Source organism: Penaeus japonicus, unplaced genomic scaffold, assembly GCF_977035675.1.
Source record: "Penaeus japonicus unplaced genomic scaffold, GWHDUDI00000001_assembly GWHDUDI00000024, whole genome shotgun sequence".
Classification (NCBI taxonomy): Eukaryota; Metazoa; Arthropoda; class Malacostraca; order Decapoda; family Penaeidae; genus Penaeus; species Penaeus japonicus.
The window spans coordinates 15,504,071-15,523,873 of NW_028234426.1; the positions used below are offsets into that span (position 1 = coordinate 15,504,071).

Sequence of the window (19,803 nt, forward strand, 5' to 3'; positions counted from 1 at the left end):
ATCGCTAACAGTATAAGGATGCACCGGGTAGGATTTGATATTTCATTGCTCTCCTCGAGACTGAGATGTGTTTGTATGTTGCATAATCGGGAGGCACAATAAACATGGCTCTCGACTCGCATGTTCTCGTCTTGTAAACGGCGAGCTTTCTTTTGTTATGACATTAGTAACGAAGGTTTTCTCTCGTGTTTTACAGGTGCCTGAAGGACCTCGGACTTGAGCGCCTACCTCCCCTCGGGACTCTGCTCTCTCTTGAGGCTCTTTACTTGTAAGTCAGCGTGACGCCTGTCGCCTCAAAGTCAAGTGCATTCGCGTTCATTGAAATTCAGTGATGAAGCTTCTTCTGCTCGCTTAGCCTCAGCTTTTCATTTTGTTTGCTTCCTCTCCCCCAGGGGTAGTAACCGTATCAAGTCGGTGGAAAATCTGTCGCTGACCGGGATGTCAAGGTTGAGAGAGCTGGATCTCTCCAGGAACCGTCTGACAACAATGTCCTCTCCGCCCTTCAAGAAAGTCAAGCTCCGAAAACTGTAAGTTGCTCTGCCTCCTGTTCTCGGTTTCCTTACATTCATTCATCCATCCATCCAGTTCGTCCCCCCTCCCACCCTTCAGTCCTTTCTCCTTTATTCGATACTTCCTCGTTAATTCTCTCTCTCTCTCTCTCTCTCTCTCTCTCTCTCTCTCTCTCTCTCTCTCTCTCTCTCTCTCTCTCTCTCTCTCTCTCTCTCTCTCTCTCTCTCTCTCTCTCTCTCTCTCTCTCTCTCTCTCTCTCTCTCTCTCTCTCTCTCTCTCTCTCTCTCTCTCTCTCTCTCTCTTTCTCTCTCTCTCTCTCTCTTTCTTTCTTTCTTTCTTTCTGTGTATGTGTGCCTGTCTGTCTGCCTTATCTCCATCTTTCCCTCCCTTCTCCCACAGCTGTTAAACCTATAATCACTTTTGTTGCTGTGTATTTGTATGTGTATACTGTTTGTGCAATATATATATGACACAAAATACGAGACAAAACGTATTTTTATGACAATTTTGTTAGGTTGAGACATGAAAATCAAATGGGTGTATGCATACCATACAACAATATATTGTACACTGGTGCTGGCAGAGCTTTAAGTGTTGGCAGTAATGGCAGTGTGTCAGAGATGGGTCGGTGGTAGAGGTGTCGTGGTGGCGATGCAGTAAGTGTAGTCTGATGGTGAAAGGGGGAGGGGGAGGGTAGAGGGTGCGGGTGGCCATGGGCGGCGCCACCACTTGCCACCGCCGCTCATCATCTCGTTGAGATTGATCGTTTTATAGCCATCGTGCCCGTGTACCCACCACCTCTTCCCTCCAATGTCCCTTCCACCTCAGCCTTTCCATGTTCCCTCCAACTGCCCTCCTGTGTCCCTTCCCGCCCACCGCCCTGCCCTCCCTTTGTGTCGCGCGGTGGGTTCCTGCGTGACCTACCGCTGACGCCGGCCCTTCGGACGGTGCTCGCCTTCCTTGCTGCCCAGCAGCAGTGATGTGGAGAAGGAGAGAGGGAGGGTGAAGAAGGAGAATAAGGAGGAGAAGGAGAGATGAAGATATAGAATTAGACATCGTCGTGAAAGGACACATTGTAACAATGGATGTAAATATTATACAAGCAGGCTGGATGAGATAGTGCCAGGTAAGACTGGTTGCTCAAACAACGCAACGCAGAAACAGGAAAAATGTTGCAGCTAAGCAACATAGTGACGAAATGAGAGAGGGACAGAGTGAAGAGAATAGGAAGGGAACGATAAACATGTGGGAGAGAAGAAAATGCAAGAAAGATGGGAGAGAGGGATAGGGATCGGGATAGGGATAGAGGGAGGGAGATATTGAGAGAGGGAGAGATTGAGAGAGAGAGAGGGAGAGATTGAGAGTGAGAGACGGAGAGATTGAGTGAGAGAGATTGAGAGAAGGAGGGAGAGGTTGAGAGAGAGAGAGGGGGAGAGGTTGAGAGAGAGAGAGAGAGGGAGAGGTTGAGAGAGAGAGGGGAAAGGGAGAGATTGAGAGAGAGAGGGGAAAGGGAGAGGTTGAGAGAGAGAAGGAGAGGTTGAGAGAGAGAGGAAGGGGCGGACGGACGGGCGGGGGAAAGGGAAAAGGAAGGATAGGGAGAAATAAAAGTGGAATCTAGAAAGATGGGAGAAAATATAGAGAAACTGAGAGAGGGGAAGGGAAGGAACAAAGGAGAGATGATAAGAGAGACATGAAATGATAGATGAGAAGCCAGAAAGAGGGAGACGGAGGAGGCCTTGGGGAGTGTGGAAGAAATGGAAGATCCGACTATTCGCATTTGATGTTGCGCAAGGCAATGCACCCGAGCCAGACAGCACTAGATGTAAGTGGCTAAACGCCTGAAATCGGTTCTGAAGTAGATCATAATCAGAACGGGGTCTGCTCGCGACGACCCGTTCCCATGATCATCGCCTTCCATCGCGGCTGGCGCTAGTAATGAGGATGTAGCGGTCAAGCCCCGCAAGTGGACCCTCATGTAGTTGTGACGAGTGATCGGGAAGTGTGCCAGCTTGTGTTTTCGCACCAACTATTGTTTACCTTGAGGCCAACCCTCCCCAGCGCCGGACATTTCCCCCTTCCTTTGGGACCTCCAGCGATGCCTCCTTTCGCACGCTCACTCTCACCGCCGAAGCGCCAGGAGTGAAGTATGGGGAAAAGGGCGATTCAGGTCGAGATGGAAGCCTTTATAACGAGGAAGTGGCTAATAAATCAGACGGGGCGATGGGCGGTGCAGGTGCGGGCGTGGCCGGTTGTAGACCCTCATGACTGGCGGGCTTCGTTGCTGCCCCGCGCACACGCGTTATTGATACTTCCCATCACACTGGCCATTCCGCGCCAACATCACGAACGCATTGTCTTGCGTTGTAGAGCAGGCGGTCGGCTCGGGATGTATGTTTGTTTGTTTTGCACAGGTCTTAAACTTATAAACATTTTCCATTGCCTTTGCGGTGATTGTGCAATGTTCTAGTAATTGTGTATTTTATGCATGATGTATTAATTTCAGTCGTTCATAACTATTTTTTTTTAAGGAAATGAGAGTTGGTAACTAACGTTTTTATATAAACAAACAGCAGTCTGATTGGATAAAACCACTTTGACCATTCATTTTCTGACACTGTAACAGGTACAAGTGACTGTTGAACGTTATCCATATGATAGAAAATATGTTTGATTGCAGTTTTTTCTCCGGATTCACATACTCATATGTATATTAAAGATATTTTTTCGTCATTTCAGGAATCTCAGCAGAAATTATATATCGTACTTGGATACCCAGTCTTTCGAAAGTCTGCCACATTTAGAGGAGCTGAAGTTATCCCGAAATCACCTGAATGCGTCAACGTTCAGCCGGACTGCGCACATCTTCAGAAACCTCACCAACCTTCGATCTCTGTGAGTTGAGGCTTTTTCTCTCCGGGAGAAGACACTTGCTCGTGCGCACACTCACACGCACGGTTGCACGCGCACGCGCACACACACACACACACACACACACACACACACACACACACACACACACACACACACACACACACACACACACACACACACACACACACGCGCACACACGCACACACGCACACACGCACGCACGCACACACGCACACACACACACACACACACACACACACACACACACACACACACACACACACACACACACACACGCACACGCACACGCACACGCACACGCACACGCACACGCACATACACACGCACACGCACAAACGCACCCACATGCATACTATACAGTGTTAGTATGAATATATTATCAGCTTTTGTTTTGGATTAATTGCATTTTTTTCCTAATAACATTAGCATTACTGTTTTCCTTACTGGATATTGCCTTTTCCAGCGATCTGAATGGAAACAAACTCCATAGACTAGAAGGTTTAATGTTTGAGCATCTCAAGAAGTTGAAGGTTCTGAAACTGCGACGTAATGAGATAACAACCTTCAGTGATGGTGTTTTCTATGGACTTAATGCTATAGAAAATCTGTAAGTTATGGTTTTGATTTCTTATATCACTGATTAACAAACAAAATCAGGATAAAGTTTGGATAAATTCAAGATGTACAAAATGTTCTCAGGTGATTTTAAATGATTTAATGTCTGATTAGGTTTAAGGACATTTTCAGTGTCCACTAAAGTTTTACTCCGTGATCTATAGGTGGGTCATCATTAAGTAAAGTTGAACTCTAAATTTTTGATTGATTGTTCATTACAGGCTTCTTGACTACAACAACATCACAACAATATCCAAAGGATTATTGTTTGGTCTGTCTTCTTTGACACACTTGTCTCTGAGCCAGAACCAGATTGATTCCGTTCGTCCAGATGCTTGGGAGCCAACAAAGCATTTAAAAACTTTGTGAGTTTTCTTTTGAATGTGGAGATGTTTCAAGAAATTATATAAACAATACTTATACTTGGTCAAAGAAGATAAGATATCAGATTCATGATTTCTTTTTCTTTTCTTTTTTTACAGGGATCTAAGTAACAACAGACTTGTATCTCTCAGAGAGGGAACATTCAGAGCTCTAGGAGCCCTGACTGACCTCACTCTCTCTCACAATCACTTGGCTCATATTGAGCGGGACTCATTTGCACCAACTTCAAGCCTCCTAACATTGTGAGTCACTTTGCCACCTCTATTGAATAATAATGATTAAAAAAGTTTCTTTATAAAGCTTGAATGTCAATGAGATTGTGAAAAGTTTGTTATAATATAATTTTAAGAAATAGGTTGTCAAACTTTTAATTTGATATAAGTTAAAGTAAGCAGATTGATATGACATTATATTTAATGAAAAATGGTGGTCAAGTAAAACACAGACCTGCTAGATATATTTTTAAAACCCTTACTATCTTCCCAGGGACTTATCTCACAACCAACTCAGATGGAGTGTTGAAGATAACAGTGGAGCCTTCAGTCGACTGGAGAGAGTTCGCACGTTGTCTTTGGCCTATAATGGGATAGAGACAATACATGCTGAAACATTCACTCCACTCAGGGAACTTTCATCTTTAGATATGAGGGGAAACCAGCTTCGAACTCTCCCCCATAATCCTTTCATTGGACTGAATCATTTAACATCAGTCCAGTTAAATACTTCCAGTCTTGTATGTGATTGTCATTTGTCATGGCTTCCAAGCTGGCTGTCAAGTCTGTCTTTCAATAACTCCTCCATTATTGCTTCATGTAGTTATCCCAACCGGTTGCGAGACCGACCAGTAGCCACAATTTCCAGCAGAGATTTTGCTTGTGAATCTTCCCCAAGACCTATCATTAGTCAGTCACCAAAAGATCAAATTGCACTACGTGGTGCAAATGTCACATTAGCATGTGTTGCTGAGTTTGGAAGTGAAGGAGACCAACCAAAATTTATGTGGAGAAAAAATAGCCAGTTATTAGTCAATTTTCAGCTGGAAACTCTTGTTAGTGTTGTGGGAGGAGATGGTGAAGGAGGAGCAAAACACAATGTCACATCTTTGCTTCATCTTCAGAATGTGTCTGATGAAGATACTGGAGAATATCAGTGTGTTGTTCGTAATCATTTCGGGGCAAGTTATTCTCAGCGTGCAAACATTCAAGTGCACGTATTTCCTTACTTTACCAAGAGACCTGCAAGTGTAGAGGTCCGTATTGGAGATGTGGCTAGATTAGAATGTGCTGCTGAAGGTTCCCCAACTCCAGAAATATCATTAGTAAAGGATGGTCTTGACTTCCCAGCTGCTCGTGAAAGAAGAATTCATGTTTATAACAACGAAACAATATTTTTCATCAAACCAGTAAAATCTGATGATGAAGGACAATATACTTGTAATGCAAAAAATGCAGCGGGTGTAGCATCCTCTCATGCGTTGCTAACAGTACGACAAACTCCAAAATTCACCAAAGACCTTCAAGATAGAGTTGCAAGACTTGGTGATAATGCTGTTCTAGAATGTCAGGTAAGAGGATGTCAAAGAAGCTCAAAAATATTTTGAACAGATACTGATTATTTGTGTTATGTGAGTGTAGTTTTATACATAAATCTTTTAAACCAATTGTTGTTTCAGGGCACAGGAAAACCTACACCAAAACTAACTTGGACCAAAGATGGTGATGTTATTAAAGAAAGTGATCATTATGTATTGGTTCAGGACAGCCAGTATTTACTGATTTTGGATACAAAAATGGATGATGCTGGGACCTATGTTTGTGAACTTACCAACATACTTGGGACTGTGAGAGGACCAGTAAATCTGTCAATAAGAAGAGGTAGGTTCAGACAAAAGCATTTCTTAAATTTATGATTCTGTAACATTAAGTAAGTTAATATTATATGCATACATAGATTGTGAGTGTGATAGGTAGATAGATAGATAGATAGATTGATTTTACACACACACACACACATATATAGATAGATAGATAAATAGATTGATTTTACACACACACACACACACACACACACACACACACACACACACACACACACACACACACACACACACACACACACACACACACACACACACACACACACACACACACACACACACACACACATCACACACACACACACACACACACACACACACACACACACACACACACACACACACACACACACACACACACACACACACACACACACACACACACACACACACACACACACACACACACACACACACACACACACACACAGAGAGAGGTTACTGTTTTAATTTTAATTTACACACAAAGGTGCATATGATGCATACAATGCACACACACAGTAGACATATGCATTTTTCTCCCTCTATGTATCTAGCTAAGTAATGGAGAGATAAGTGAATACTAAGTCACACACTCTTTCAGATATAACAACTACGTCAACAACAACAGGAATAGTAATGATGGCAGTTGTTTGCTGTGTTGTCATCACCTCCCTAGTTTGGGTCGTTATTATATACCAGACGAGAAAGCGTCCCCAGGCTGGCTCACTAGGACCACCACCTGCCTATCCAAGAGAAGATGTTTTGGGAAGGTATCCTGCCCATCTTCCAACTCATCACCACCTGCCACCAGACCTTGTGCATACTTTCACTCCACTTTTGGCTAACTCCCATGAGACTTACACAACAGCAGGGCAAGACAGTGGCTCTGAGCACTCCAGTGGTAAGGACAGTGGGACGGGAGATTCAGCCCAGAGGTCGAATGAAGACCTTCTGCCTCTTGATCTCTCACGCCCTGGTCTAAGGAGGTCACTGATTATCTGTGCTGATAATGGGTCAGCTTCAGTTTTAAGGGGTAAGTTTTCAGTCCCAAGATGTTATCATGGTAATTGCTATTTTGTTATGCCAAATTGAAAATTAGTCTAGAAATGAAAAGTATCTTATTACCAAATACAAATGTATTTGGTTAAGAGCAAACAATTTATTTATAGCAATTATCTACTTTTAAAGATTTACCTAAACACACATGTACACAAACAAATTGTGTATATGATATACACATAGATGTTGGATTTGATCTCCATGTCATTTCTTTCCTTGTGATAGAAGTAATGAATTGACCCATTCAGAATGGACAATGAAGTAATATAGCTTCATGTAAAATAGAATAAATAATGAAGTATAAAGATACCTACTTTAAACAAATTATCATTTACTTTATTGCCAGCTTGAATATTAAAGATACCAAAGCCTTATTTTGTAGATTTCAAGTAGAATAGAATATGAGTATAATGCTTTTATTACCAATTTTTGTTCAATAAAGAAATTTCCTATCACATGCAACTCTTTTCAAAAGAATTCCAAAACAGAGTAGAGGTGTTTGGTGGTATATTTTTGACATTGAGTGCAAGTTTTGAAAAACTTATCATCAATAATTGGATTTTGTTACAATTTTGAAGGTTTGATATATCTCTTTACTTTTCCATGACAGGAGCCAATGCAGTAAGTGTTGGTCCAAACGGAGAACTAGTGGGCTGTGAAGATTCCCTTGGCCGTCCGAGATTGTCTACATTTAGTCCTCAACACCTTTCACCTGGAAGCTATAGTCCTAATCAGTATACTGCCAGTCTAAGAAGGGGTTCAAATTCACGCCGCCACCCAGTACCTTCACCAACCTCACCTTCAGCTTCTCTACCTCGAGGTCAACACCTCTGCCAGACAGATGACCGTGTTCACCATTCTTTGCTTACCTCTCCTTCTTCTTCAACTGAAGCATGTGGTCATTACAGTTCACATGTAGTGCCAGTTTTAGTGGATGACCAAGAAGCTTGTAGTAAAAATATAGACCCCGTTGGTGAGCCAGTAGGGGAATCAATAGTTGTAAATAGTAGTGATAGTGACACAAATAACCTAAGAACAGTGATTTGCAGTGCTGGGGATAGCCGCAGTGAACTGGATTTAAGGTTAGATACTGCAGAAGTGAAACATAATAGCATTCCTAAACAGACAATTGAATCCAGATAATTTTTAGTGACTACTATGCATTATAAAGTAACTGGAATTGCACCTTCCACCACTAATGTATTAACCTTTTCTAGCTCCCAGGTTTTATTAACAGCATTCCATATATTGAAAAATGAGAATGTTTTTAATAAACAGTAAATTGATAAAGAGCACAGATAGATAGTGTCCAGTAGTTATAATAGTGAATTGCATTTGAACAAGCTGACCTAACCAGTAGAGATTACTTCTTACTGTGGTGGTAAGGCGCAATTGTTTGTTTTTAAGTACCTGTCTGGTGCCATAGTAGTTCCAGTGCTGCCAGTGTCAAGTTGTACAATTTTGTTTTTATTGTTGATGGCCTATTGGTGTTGTAGCAATCTTTGTATACTCAGTACTTTGGCCTTCAGTGTAATTCTGGCTTAATTATCTGTGTATACTAAACTGTGTACATGTTTATAATACTGTGCAAGTTCTTTCTTGCCTGTCCACTTGGATGTTAGAAATTTCATTCATCATTCATCAGGAATATCAGAATGATTTTCCCCTTTCCAGTCCAGCCTTTGTAGAAGTTAATAAGATTTTGTGCTCTGTGAGCATATAACTAATAAATTCAGTGACATTTTTAACTTCTCAACCATCTGAAGGGCTTCATTTGTAGAGTAAGCCAGCTACATGCATTCTCCGTGATACCAAGGTACTGAAAGTACCATAGGAAATTTGTGGTGCATTATTAGGTTCTTAAGTTTTATTTTCATACATTGTCTTTATTAGAAAGAAACTTTTAGTGTTCCTTGTCTAAGAATATTTTTATATTCATTTTTGATTTTATGTAGTAACAGTTTTGCTTTGTATACCAAATGTACAGTTGCTTAATAGTATAGATGCAATGTTGGATGATCCCAAGTGCAAGAAGCTACCGTGAAGATAATATGATTTTTTAATTTTAATTTCTTAAAAATTAGGAGAGCACTGTCATTTGTTGGTAGACTAAATGTATCAAGTTCAAATGCCTCAAAATATGTGTTGTGAAATAGGTTAATGAACTAAGCCCAGTCAAGCATTAAGCTGTTACTGTTATTACAGGCATTTATCACAAAATTGTATTTTAAGCTTGAAACTAGTCACTTATTGGACATAGTTATTATGTCACAACCTGTTATGTCATCACAGATGGTTACTGTATTACAATCCTGCATATTTATACCAAATTATTATTACACTTTCATAGAGTATGATATGAAATATTCAGTAGATTGAGTTTTAAACCTTAAAAAAAAGTATGGATGTTCCCAGTTTAGTGCAAGGCTTCTTCATGGTTGTGACATATTAACAAACAATGTAACATATATGAAATTTTATATGATGTTCCTGTAAAGGCTTTGTCTTATGTAACATGTACAGTCTATATTTTGTTGATTTTGTTGGCAGTTATATAATCAGTTTATTATTATTCAGAAGTAGAAATATTTATATTATTCCTACCATTTTAGTATTTCATGTTGCAAATTGGGGTAATTTGTGCCAGTTTGGGGGGGAATAATAACTATATTAATAAAACAACAACAACTATGAAGTGGTTACTGACTTTGTTCAGGCAGACCCCTTCCAGTTTGCATTTACGCAGGCAGCATGAATATATGAACCATCCATATGATTTTAAGATTTCAGCTTGAATCAGTTGGTAGCTTGATATATACAGTTTTTATTTATTATATTAAATTTATACATCATTACTGTATAAAAGAAATGTGGTTGAATTGTTCAAACTTATTTTGCACAAATCAAAGAGTAGGAAAAAGCAATGAGGATGAAAACAACAACATAAATTTAGTAATCTATATTTGCTTGTTCCTGCATTCCATAGGAGGTTCAGAAAATATTATTCTGTCCTCTGAACAGTGTTTATGAAATAGAATGAGGTGCTACGATGAAATTTACTTCATTTACTGTCATTTAAAAAGTTCACAATAGCATTACAGATGTATTTCACATACAAATAATGTGATTGATAATGTACACATGAAATACAGAAATAAAACATGAATATTGTTTCCCTATGAAAACCTCCAACGGAAATGGTAGATTGACCCAACAATGCCCAATTTACTATTCATTTTACACACTAAATCCCATCTTTAAAGGATACAATCAACAGGTCAGATGCAAAAAGCAGATCAAATAACCTGTAAACGGTTTTGGTACATTTTCATATTTTAGAATTGGATTTTTAAAAATTCCAATTTCATGTAATGTCCTCACTACAAAATTTAAGCAGATATGAACATGAAAGTGTCATGAGCTTTAAATAGGGAAATACAAACCTGTATTGTGCATAGGGAGCTAGATGATTGAAAATAAAAGTAAATACAAAATGGGAAACAAATTAGACCAAAAGACAGCCAGAAAGATTTGAAGAGGGTGATTACATTGGGTCAGCTGTTTATAGATGATAGGAACTGAAAGAGCTGAGAAAAAATGTACAAAGACCTGAGAAACACATTAAGGCTCCATGCTTTAATGAAATAAAAAGTGCCCAATTAAAATTAATATTTATTAAATTAAAAATAATGTAAAAGAAACATAAGGGGAAGTAGGAAATACCAGTAAATATTTTGAATTGCAAAAGTAAGGGAGAAGACAAAACTTTACAAGAAATGAAAACTCAAGCAGTTAAGCCATTATACAGAAAGGAAAATTATAATTATTGTCAAAGACAATAAAGCAGATAAATAGCTAAGATATTACAAGAAAAAAATGAGACATTGAGAACAATGTACATTGCTGGGGAAAAGGAAGACACCAATCTTGAAAAAAAAAGACAAAATCAATGAAAGAAATAGCCAGTAACAATATTGAGAGTATTTTTGGAGACGGCAAATGCATGAAGGAGGCGTTGAAACCAAGCCTAATAAGCTCCTGACCTAAACTTTGAGGAGACAAAAAAGTTCATTCCAGGAAGTAGGCTTGTTCGGCCAAAAGCGAGAGAGGAAAACTCCCAGACCACCAGAGGCCTTTTTTCCAGCGAAGCGTAAATGACTAAAAGGAGAATATGCGGTAATATGAAACTAGGTGATTACAATTTGTTTTCTATCAACTGGGGACTAAAGATAATTGAATTAAGAGCAGATGCCACTAGAAATTAAAGACAAGAAATTATTTATTGATTTTGAATATTCTTTTTTTTTTTAGCATAGCCAAATAATAGTCTCCCAACATGGAAATATATTTGCTTTCGATTTATGAATAAGGGCGTTAAACAATCAATATACAGCACAATCAAACTGCAATATTATTGAAATAATGTTAAATAGGTAAAAAATACACATATAATGACAAAAAGAAGCATGGAAATTTTCAATCTCTGAACTTCAGTCTCAACCAAATTGACAGGAAAATTACAAATATATCAGTAGAAGCAATAAAAGATGTTCAAATCCTACAAACACCCGATGATATGCTGAAGGTCTTTGATGCTTGTAAAGATAAGGGGCCGAAGGAGTTGTGGCCCCTCTGAACAGAACGGAAACATGTAATACCATGAGATCGACAACTTCTGTTGAGAAACGAAAAGTAAGAGCAGGAAAACGAAATATGACAATAGAAAAAAGTGAATTCTGCGATAAAGGAATTTAATATATTAAAAGAAATGTGGCAAAAATATTGGAAAAGGTCAGTCGACGCGATAAAAAATAGAACTGGTTAAAACCGGCGAACCTCTTGAGAAAGAGGTTCATTTGAGTCGGTTAACGACGCAAAGGAAATGGCTGAACTCCTCAAAAGGCAACAAAGTTTTTAGTGTGTAAATGATATTGCTACATTGGCCTACTCACCAGCTAGACCAAAATGAAATTCCTGCATTTTTTTTTAACAATTAAATCATAGAAAAGCCGCCAGCAACTATATGGAGGAATTCCCTGGACAAAAAAGATCTATATATGAAGGTGGCAACCGGTCAGGCCAAAACTAAAGACCAGTATGACATCTCACATCATTGAGATATTTGACAGGGTAGTAAGAGAAAGTGTTCCGTATTTAGACCGTGACAACAAAATAAAACCTGAAAACAATCCCTTCTGTATGGGTAGATCTTGTCTATCTTAAACCCCGAACCACTGTGAATAAATATGAAGGCTTTTGAAAAGGTCGATCGCGGAATTAAAAACTTCGGAATCAGGGGAAAAGTGGAAATATGGATTCACAATTTTCAAACAAATTACCAACCAAAAGTACTGATTCATGGATTTTTCTAAAGTGAATCAAAATGTTTCAGGTGCATTGTCATGTGTGTTTGGTCCTCTGCTATTCACATTTATGACTGTATGCATTGATAAAGGCATTAAACACTCTAGGGACGGCATTTGTCGATTACATAAGGGCACGTCATTGGATTTATTAATGTAATGGACAAACTTAAAGAGGATCTACATGCGACAATTAAATGGGAAAATGAAAGCAATAGGAAATTCAATGTTGATAAATTTGAAATTATAAGAAACAGTCCAACTGGAAATCCGAGACCAAAATCATATTTTGTTAAGGTAGTTGAAATTACATAGAAAATAGGTATAAAAAGACCTAGGCCTGTTTATGAGTAAAGACATGAGCTTCAGTTATGATATTAAGCGGGCAGTCATTCATCAGATGAAGTTAGGAGATGAATGAGCAGACTTTTATAACGAAATCTAGAACACCTAAACCAATAGTGATTCAAAATGTTGATATCAGACGTACGTATGGAATCCAAATTTTACGAAAATATTACCAAGAGAAGTCCGAATTAGTATAATTTCTTTATAGAAGGGGGAAAGATACTTTACGATATATGAATGGAAGATCATTAGAAACTTGGCACAAAATCCAAGAGAGATACAAGACGGGGATAAGGATAAGGATAAGCCAGATTTGCGGAGCAGATGCCTCGCCGGGCCTATATGGCGGGACCGCCAGAAGACGGAGAAATTCAAGTATGACATTCGCCAAGACATTCCTGTTCAGGAAAATGCAGGATCAGCTTCTTATTGGCCCAAAAATGTTAAGGGGGGATTTCGTCGATACGACCTCAAATTTTCATTTTTTTTTTTTTTAATTGCGTAGTGTGGGTTTAAAGGGCTGGCTCTTTAAACGCGTAGTGGTGCTGACACGCCCCCTTCTTGTCAATTCTTTGTTTTTTTTGCATTTATTACTGTTTTTCTGCTGTTTTTTCGATTTACTTTTTGAGTGATGGTGAGGTACGATAACTTGGGCTGTTGCTGGCGACGCCAGAGCGGCGAGTGAGGCCTTACTGGAGAGATGGCATGCGTGTATACAAGCTCCTGCCAACACATATTTGCGTATTTGTTATAGTTATCTTCGTTCTTGACTTATATTGATTGGCAATGCCACGTGCTAGTTCAAAACGAAAGGCTGTCAGTGAAAGGATCCAAAAAAAAGGTGGAAAAGGGAAGAAGCAAGCTCAGCTGATGATGACGCGGTCGCTGGCCCCTCCACCCCATCCCCCGCACCCACCCCTGACTTCTCGTCGCCACATGAGAACCATGCCACAACTGCAAGCTATAGACACAGCTTGTTGCCATCTCAAAAGGCCCCCCCTAAAAACAAAAGAAAGTCGGCACCTGGCCCAGATTACCAGCGTGGTAATTTTTAATCTCGAATACCTTTTCCTGGCATCAATGAGGTGGGTGGGCTCCACTGATACCCAATGAATATGTTATTATCATATTAGAGATATATAACACATCAATAAAGTGTTATATATTCTAAAATGATAATAACAGGGGACCAAGAACCTTGTAACGTGAGCAGTTTCTCCCAGGCTAGATTCTGAGAGGCTATACAGGTGACAGAAGTTATGTAACATGGCCTCAAACTGCCTAAATAATCACTGGCAGGCTTCCCAGGAATGGTTGAATAGTTAAATTATGTATATACTTAGATTTGATACATTTTGGAGTGAATTTTATCAAGCATTGTATATGTTCACATAAAACATCGATTTTCTCAAAACTTGTTTTTTAGATACAAAATGTTAAACTACTCTGTCAGTAATTGACCGATTTAAAAGAAAATTCAGCACCATAATCATCACGTTTGTCCAAACTTTCCCCGGTATTATCAAACAATAATTGCTTCAAATAAATTTATGGCGAATTTTTATATATGATTTTTTTAACGAAAAAAGAAAGGCAAAGTTTTCTTTTTGAATCAAATTTGTTATAAAAGATACGTGTACAAAAATACCGACAAAGATACTTTATTTTTGGGATTTTTTCTGTCTTCTGCAATCACCAAAAATAGATGCACCGCACAAAAACTATGGCAGCTATCATAGTCATATTAATAGTATAAATGCATTGCATACAAATACACATAATGTAAAAAAAATTAATCAGCTAGATGAAATAGGAAAGATTTAAGTAGAGAACCGAAGAATATTGGAATCATAACTCGGTACGCAATGGAAGTGTTTAAAAGTAAACGAACCACCAAAATCAAAATATCCATCAAATTCGGTTACTAGCAACCTACAAGAGACGGGCGGTCCCCCAGGATGGCCGGCTCTGATATGAGCCATAAGCGAGACTTGCTCGAACTTACCAATTATCCAAGTGACGGCATGACTAACCTAACCCCCTTGCAATCTTTACCTCAGTTTGTAGAAACCAAAGACAGGAAAAGCCTGTTTCAGCATCCTGAAAGTTCGCAATTCACAACTGCTGGTATCTCTTTTAAGCCTAGCCATCCTATAATTGGTGTATCTACGTCATCGTGACCATTTGAGTAGACTGTAGTGTAGTGGAGACTTTGTCCCCGTGTGATGAACCCACTGCGCATTCACATCGATCATGGGTCTCACAGGCGCATACTTGATCTATTTTAAAATATTTATTGTTCTCATTATATATATGAGGAGAGCATATGTAAAATACGTAATCTATGATGTTTCACTTTCAAATTACAGTCTCATCATAATATTTTAAGACAGAACTGCAATGCCATAGACATCAAATTACAGAAGTTGTCATTTACTGTGTCCCTATTGCAAGTCGTTGAAAATCCGTCAACTGATATGTTAAGAATGATCACTGCCAAATATTGAGATGTAAAGATTGCAGGATGCATCGACCTTACAAACTTCATTTTAGGATACAACGATTCCCAACAGTATGTGTTGAAAGAAGAGATTTATTTGTGACCTGAAATTTCCTTGATCCCTCTGCCTCCCACCGTTCCTTTCCTGAGCATCGTAACGTAGTACCTAACTCAAATCTACCAAATATATTTACTAACCATGAACATCAAACTTAGGTTTCCATTGAGGTCTCGGGTCATTCCTAGTAAATATTGATAGTGTTTTTCTTTTATTCACCTTTGATTTAACGGTAAGGGAAAAAGCGCTCGCCCAACATATTTCTGCGAGCCGCGTGTGGCTAGCAAGCTGCGGTTCGGGTACCCCTAATACAAAATGAGCACTCGGAAAATCTCTGCGAAAGAATACCTTGTACTCGCAGGTTACGTGCTCGGATGTGATGGCTCGCGATTGTTCATATTCTATGAGTTTTGGATGATCACATTGACGCTGGGTTGCAATATCCCGTTCCGTGGAAGTGAAATCTAACAGGCCATCCTTAATGTTGGACATGGCACCTCCAATGCATTCAAGGAATCTAACACCGTGATATGCTGCGCCTGGTGCTGAAAAAAGAACAACGTTCTTAACAGATATTTAATGTTATTGATTGATTCCCGAATGCCAACTCAGTCAGAAAGGCATCCTAGAGTTACTGGATGACCCAGTACCCTCAACAATCGTGGATAGAAAAGCATTCGTCGCTCTTATGGAATACAGAATCCGCGGAAAAAAAACAGGATATTTTATGCTAAATAATACATTTCAAATTTGTATGGAAATCCTTGCCCAAACGTCTGTTTCCTAAAACCTAGTACTTAGTGTTTTATTTAATTAAAATGCTTTTTCTAAGTCATCTTTGACTGCCAATAGTTTAAGAAGCTGATGAAGTATGAACTTAGTACCAAATGGTGTTTTAATGCATATTTTAAGCCTAAATTTCTCCATTCAAAATCACACGTCTGGGGCCCCTGTCCCAGACAAACTCCTCAGTTTCCAGTCCTCAGTGGTAAACACCTACCCCATGTAACATGCTCCTTCTACATTAGACACTGGTGTCGGTTCCACTAAGCCTATCTCCCATCACAAGTATCCAGGGACGCCGGTCTGATACGGATCATCAGATGGTCCAGCCAGCAGACAGCTGCCAGTATGCCCGCGCAGATATATTTACTCTTATCAACACGCTACCTAAATTCAACTTAAACACCAACTTTTCCTCTGTGAATAGTTTCTTGCTTCCCACATCTTTAGACATAACTTAGTGCTTTCTTGAGTCTGATCTCATTGATCTTCTCTTGCACTGTTACACTTCCCTTCCACTCCCCTATTTCGTCTTACACTTACTATTTCTATATCTACCGTACCCGAGTCGGCAAGCTGACGGTTATCCACGCGGTCGACATGCAAACGAGACGATGTCCACATTCGAGACCAAGGTACCGCCGTGAACGGATGGCATCTTAATCGAATCTGAGTCGAACTATTGCCTCGATCCCAAGAGTATTTATACCTTAACCGAATCATCACATGCCCAGTCTTTCCACTTGCTCTTGCCCTCTTTATAAGTGAATTTAGTGTTCATCCCTAGATGCATATATAGTGTTCTAAGGTTTTGCTCGTATCACTCGCCTCACCATTTAATTGCCCCTTGCCTGCTTAAGAATCTGTCTACCTCACATTTCACAGCTGCCTCCTTACATAATTTATCTACAGCCTCATAAAAGGTGATATCTACATTGGAAGGAGTCCATGCAAATGTAATTACACGTCCCTGGCCTTGCAGCCTATAAGCTGCGAATCGGCACTCGACAACGATAGGCCTAGATACAGGACTCCTGCTGTTAAGGGAGTCCACTGCTCCCCTGCTGTCCACAAAAACTGCACCTTTATTGATTACCTTAATCTTTCTAAGTGCCGTCAATATTGCCCATAATCTGCCACACCACTCGCAGGTAATTGTTTGATGACAGCTCCACACACTGTTCTGCCATCGTCTAAGCAATGACCCATCGCACTAAACATGAACAATGTCAAGACCTTTTGGTCTTTTTTATTTCATGACCATATATTGTTTCAAACTGACCTGATTCATACAACGGGAATCTACATCTACGACAATCTCTCGATTTTACGCAAGTGGCATTTTGGAAGATGTCTGAAGAAAATGCCAATAGTCCTTTAAGCCCAAATAATCCATACTATTTCTGTTTTCGTATATCCTCGCTTGCCTTGTCTATACGTCCTGATGTCGTTGAGACCTCTTGGCCACATCTCTCACCAGTTTCTTTTCGCTGTCCCCTCTCATTTACCTGATGACCGATGACACTGATCTCGCTTACTCTGTGCAATGCTTTGCAATTCTGTTTGTTCACATTATGTCTATCCTTACATTCGACACCGGAGGATTATACGCATAGGTTCATTCTGCATGGATTCGAACTTTCAAGGTCTCCTCTGGCAAGCTATAGAAAGTGCAGCTGCTACAGAGTCCACAAGAATACTGATGTAGACTAGCACAGCAGAAGTGCCCCCGCTCCTATCCCGCGACAAGAAAGAACCCTGAGAGGCCTCAGGCGTACTTAGACTATATTCGTACGTGATTCACTTAAGCACCTTTGCTTTGCAGTAAAGTCAAAGTATATAATCAGATATTTAAATGTCAGCACCTATTAGTTTACCGTTTAACGTAAACGTCACATTATCTCTTGTCATGGAGCAGAAAGTCTGGGTCCAACATTGTCAATTTCACGCCCCACCCCTTGTGGCGGGACATGCAACACTGCTCTTATACCACTGAGAAGCCAGGAGCTGCTCCGCCTCTTCGATTCATACGTAAGATACGGTCTTCCTCTACCCTCCTTTGGGACTGCCTCGATCCAGCTCTACAGACCTCTGTTATTTTGCATATAGCTCCTTGTGGAATACCCAACTCAAAACTAATCGATCTCAGCTACTTTTACGTTACATCTTTGTCACTAGATTTATTAAACGCTTCCTGCAATTCAATAAAAACTTTACACCTCTCTGCATCATAAGATGAAAACTGAATTACACAATCTGATGTTCCCTTCCCTTCATAAAACCATACAAATTACATAATAGTTTATTTTCTATCTTGTCTTTACTCTTATTTTGTAATATTCGCTCCATCATTTATATATAAATGAAGTCAGACACATAGGTCTGTACACCCCCAGATGATTTTGGAATATGTATCATAATGATGTGGGAATGCAGGGCTTGGTAATGAGCCGGGACATTGTTAATATGAAAAAAAACATGAAGTAAAATAAAATAAAAATGAGGTCTCTCTATACTATGCATATCACCCGGTAAACTTGGCGGCTCACACAGCGAGAGTTCCTGGTCCACCCGCGGGCTTGTCCCGGCAGATCTTCTATCCCTTCGCCGTTAGGAGTTGAGACGAGAAAAAGACGAGCACCTGGCCTTGCGACAGTCAGACACCCAGAGATAGAGAGAGCATCCAGCAAGCCACGGCGGTCAGCGGTGCCGTGCATCGCAAACAAGCGAGCGGCTGGGTGGACGCATGGTTAGGAGGGGCAGTGCGGTGTTCGGTAGTTGAGGGCGGTGCCAAGCGCTAATGCGTCACTACAATGGCTTCCTTCCGGGCCTTCGGTAACCTACGCTCCAAAAACTCATATTGAAAATATCTAGTGAAGGGGTAATCTCCATTCTTATTAATGAATTAAAAATATGTCATTCCATCTTTTAATGACTGCACTTTGGAGTTCGTGTGTGGTTATATATTGACAAGATATTGCAGTAATGTTTTGTGATAAAAATATTTATTTTCTTTATTTCCCACGCAAATAATTCATACGATTGCTTTTTGACACGTTAACCAGAGGATGCTTTTATATATTGCTAAAAATGTTTGCCTCTTCCTCCGGGTGTGGGTGACTGATAAGGTTATTTGTTTTGCCTCTCACCTTGTTTATATGGTAACTTTTATTAAGACCTACATTGTGTAATCTTTTTCTTTTCCCCCAAAATGTCTTTGATATGTCAAGGAGCACATCCTTATCTTCATCCCGCCAGCCACTTTGAGCCCACTCCCTGTGTCATCCTTATATGTCTTTTCCCTTTTAGTGTCATATCACTGCAGTGTTTCTGTTCCTTTCTGTGCAACCTAGCCTTATAGATAAACATCATTCTATCATTCTAAACAATCCTCATTGAACCTATCTAACTTACGTGTATAATATTTGCCAGA

The 19,803-nt window shown here is 39.8% G+C and overlaps 1 protein-coding gene across 2 annotated transcripts in view; it reads left to right on the forward strand.

Annotated features, from left to right (window-relative positions):
• The window catches only part of LOC122258154 (leucine-rich repeats and immunoglobulin-like domains protein 3), a 71,712-nt gene extending 61,228 nt beyond the window's left edge, over positions 1 to 10,484 (forward strand). For both annotated transcript variants that reach the window (XM_086550732.1, XM_086550733.1), the window contains exons 3-12: positions 197 to 268; positions 393 to 527; positions 3,247 to 3,402; positions 3,866 to 4,009; positions 4,239 to 4,382; positions 4,500 to 4,643; positions 4,888 to 5,965; positions 6,074 to 6,275; positions 6,861 to 7,292; positions 7,929 to 10,484. In XM_086550732.1, the coding sequence (XP_086406858.1) occupies positions 197 to 268; positions 393 to 527; positions 3,247 to 3,402; positions 3,866 to 4,009; positions 4,239 to 4,382; positions 4,500 to 4,643; positions 4,888 to 5,965; positions 6,074 to 6,275; positions 6,861 to 7,292; positions 7,929 to 8,461 (3,040 nt within the window). In that variant the 3' untranslated portion in view covers positions 8,462 to 10,484. The remainder of the gene's footprint in view (positions 1 to 196; positions 269 to 392; positions 528 to 3,246; positions 3,403 to 3,865; positions 4,010 to 4,238; positions 4,383 to 4,499; positions 4,644 to 4,887; positions 5,966 to 6,073; positions 6,276 to 6,860; positions 7,293 to 7,928) is intronic.
• The last annotated feature ends 9,319 nt before the right edge of the window (positions 10,485 to 19,803 follow it).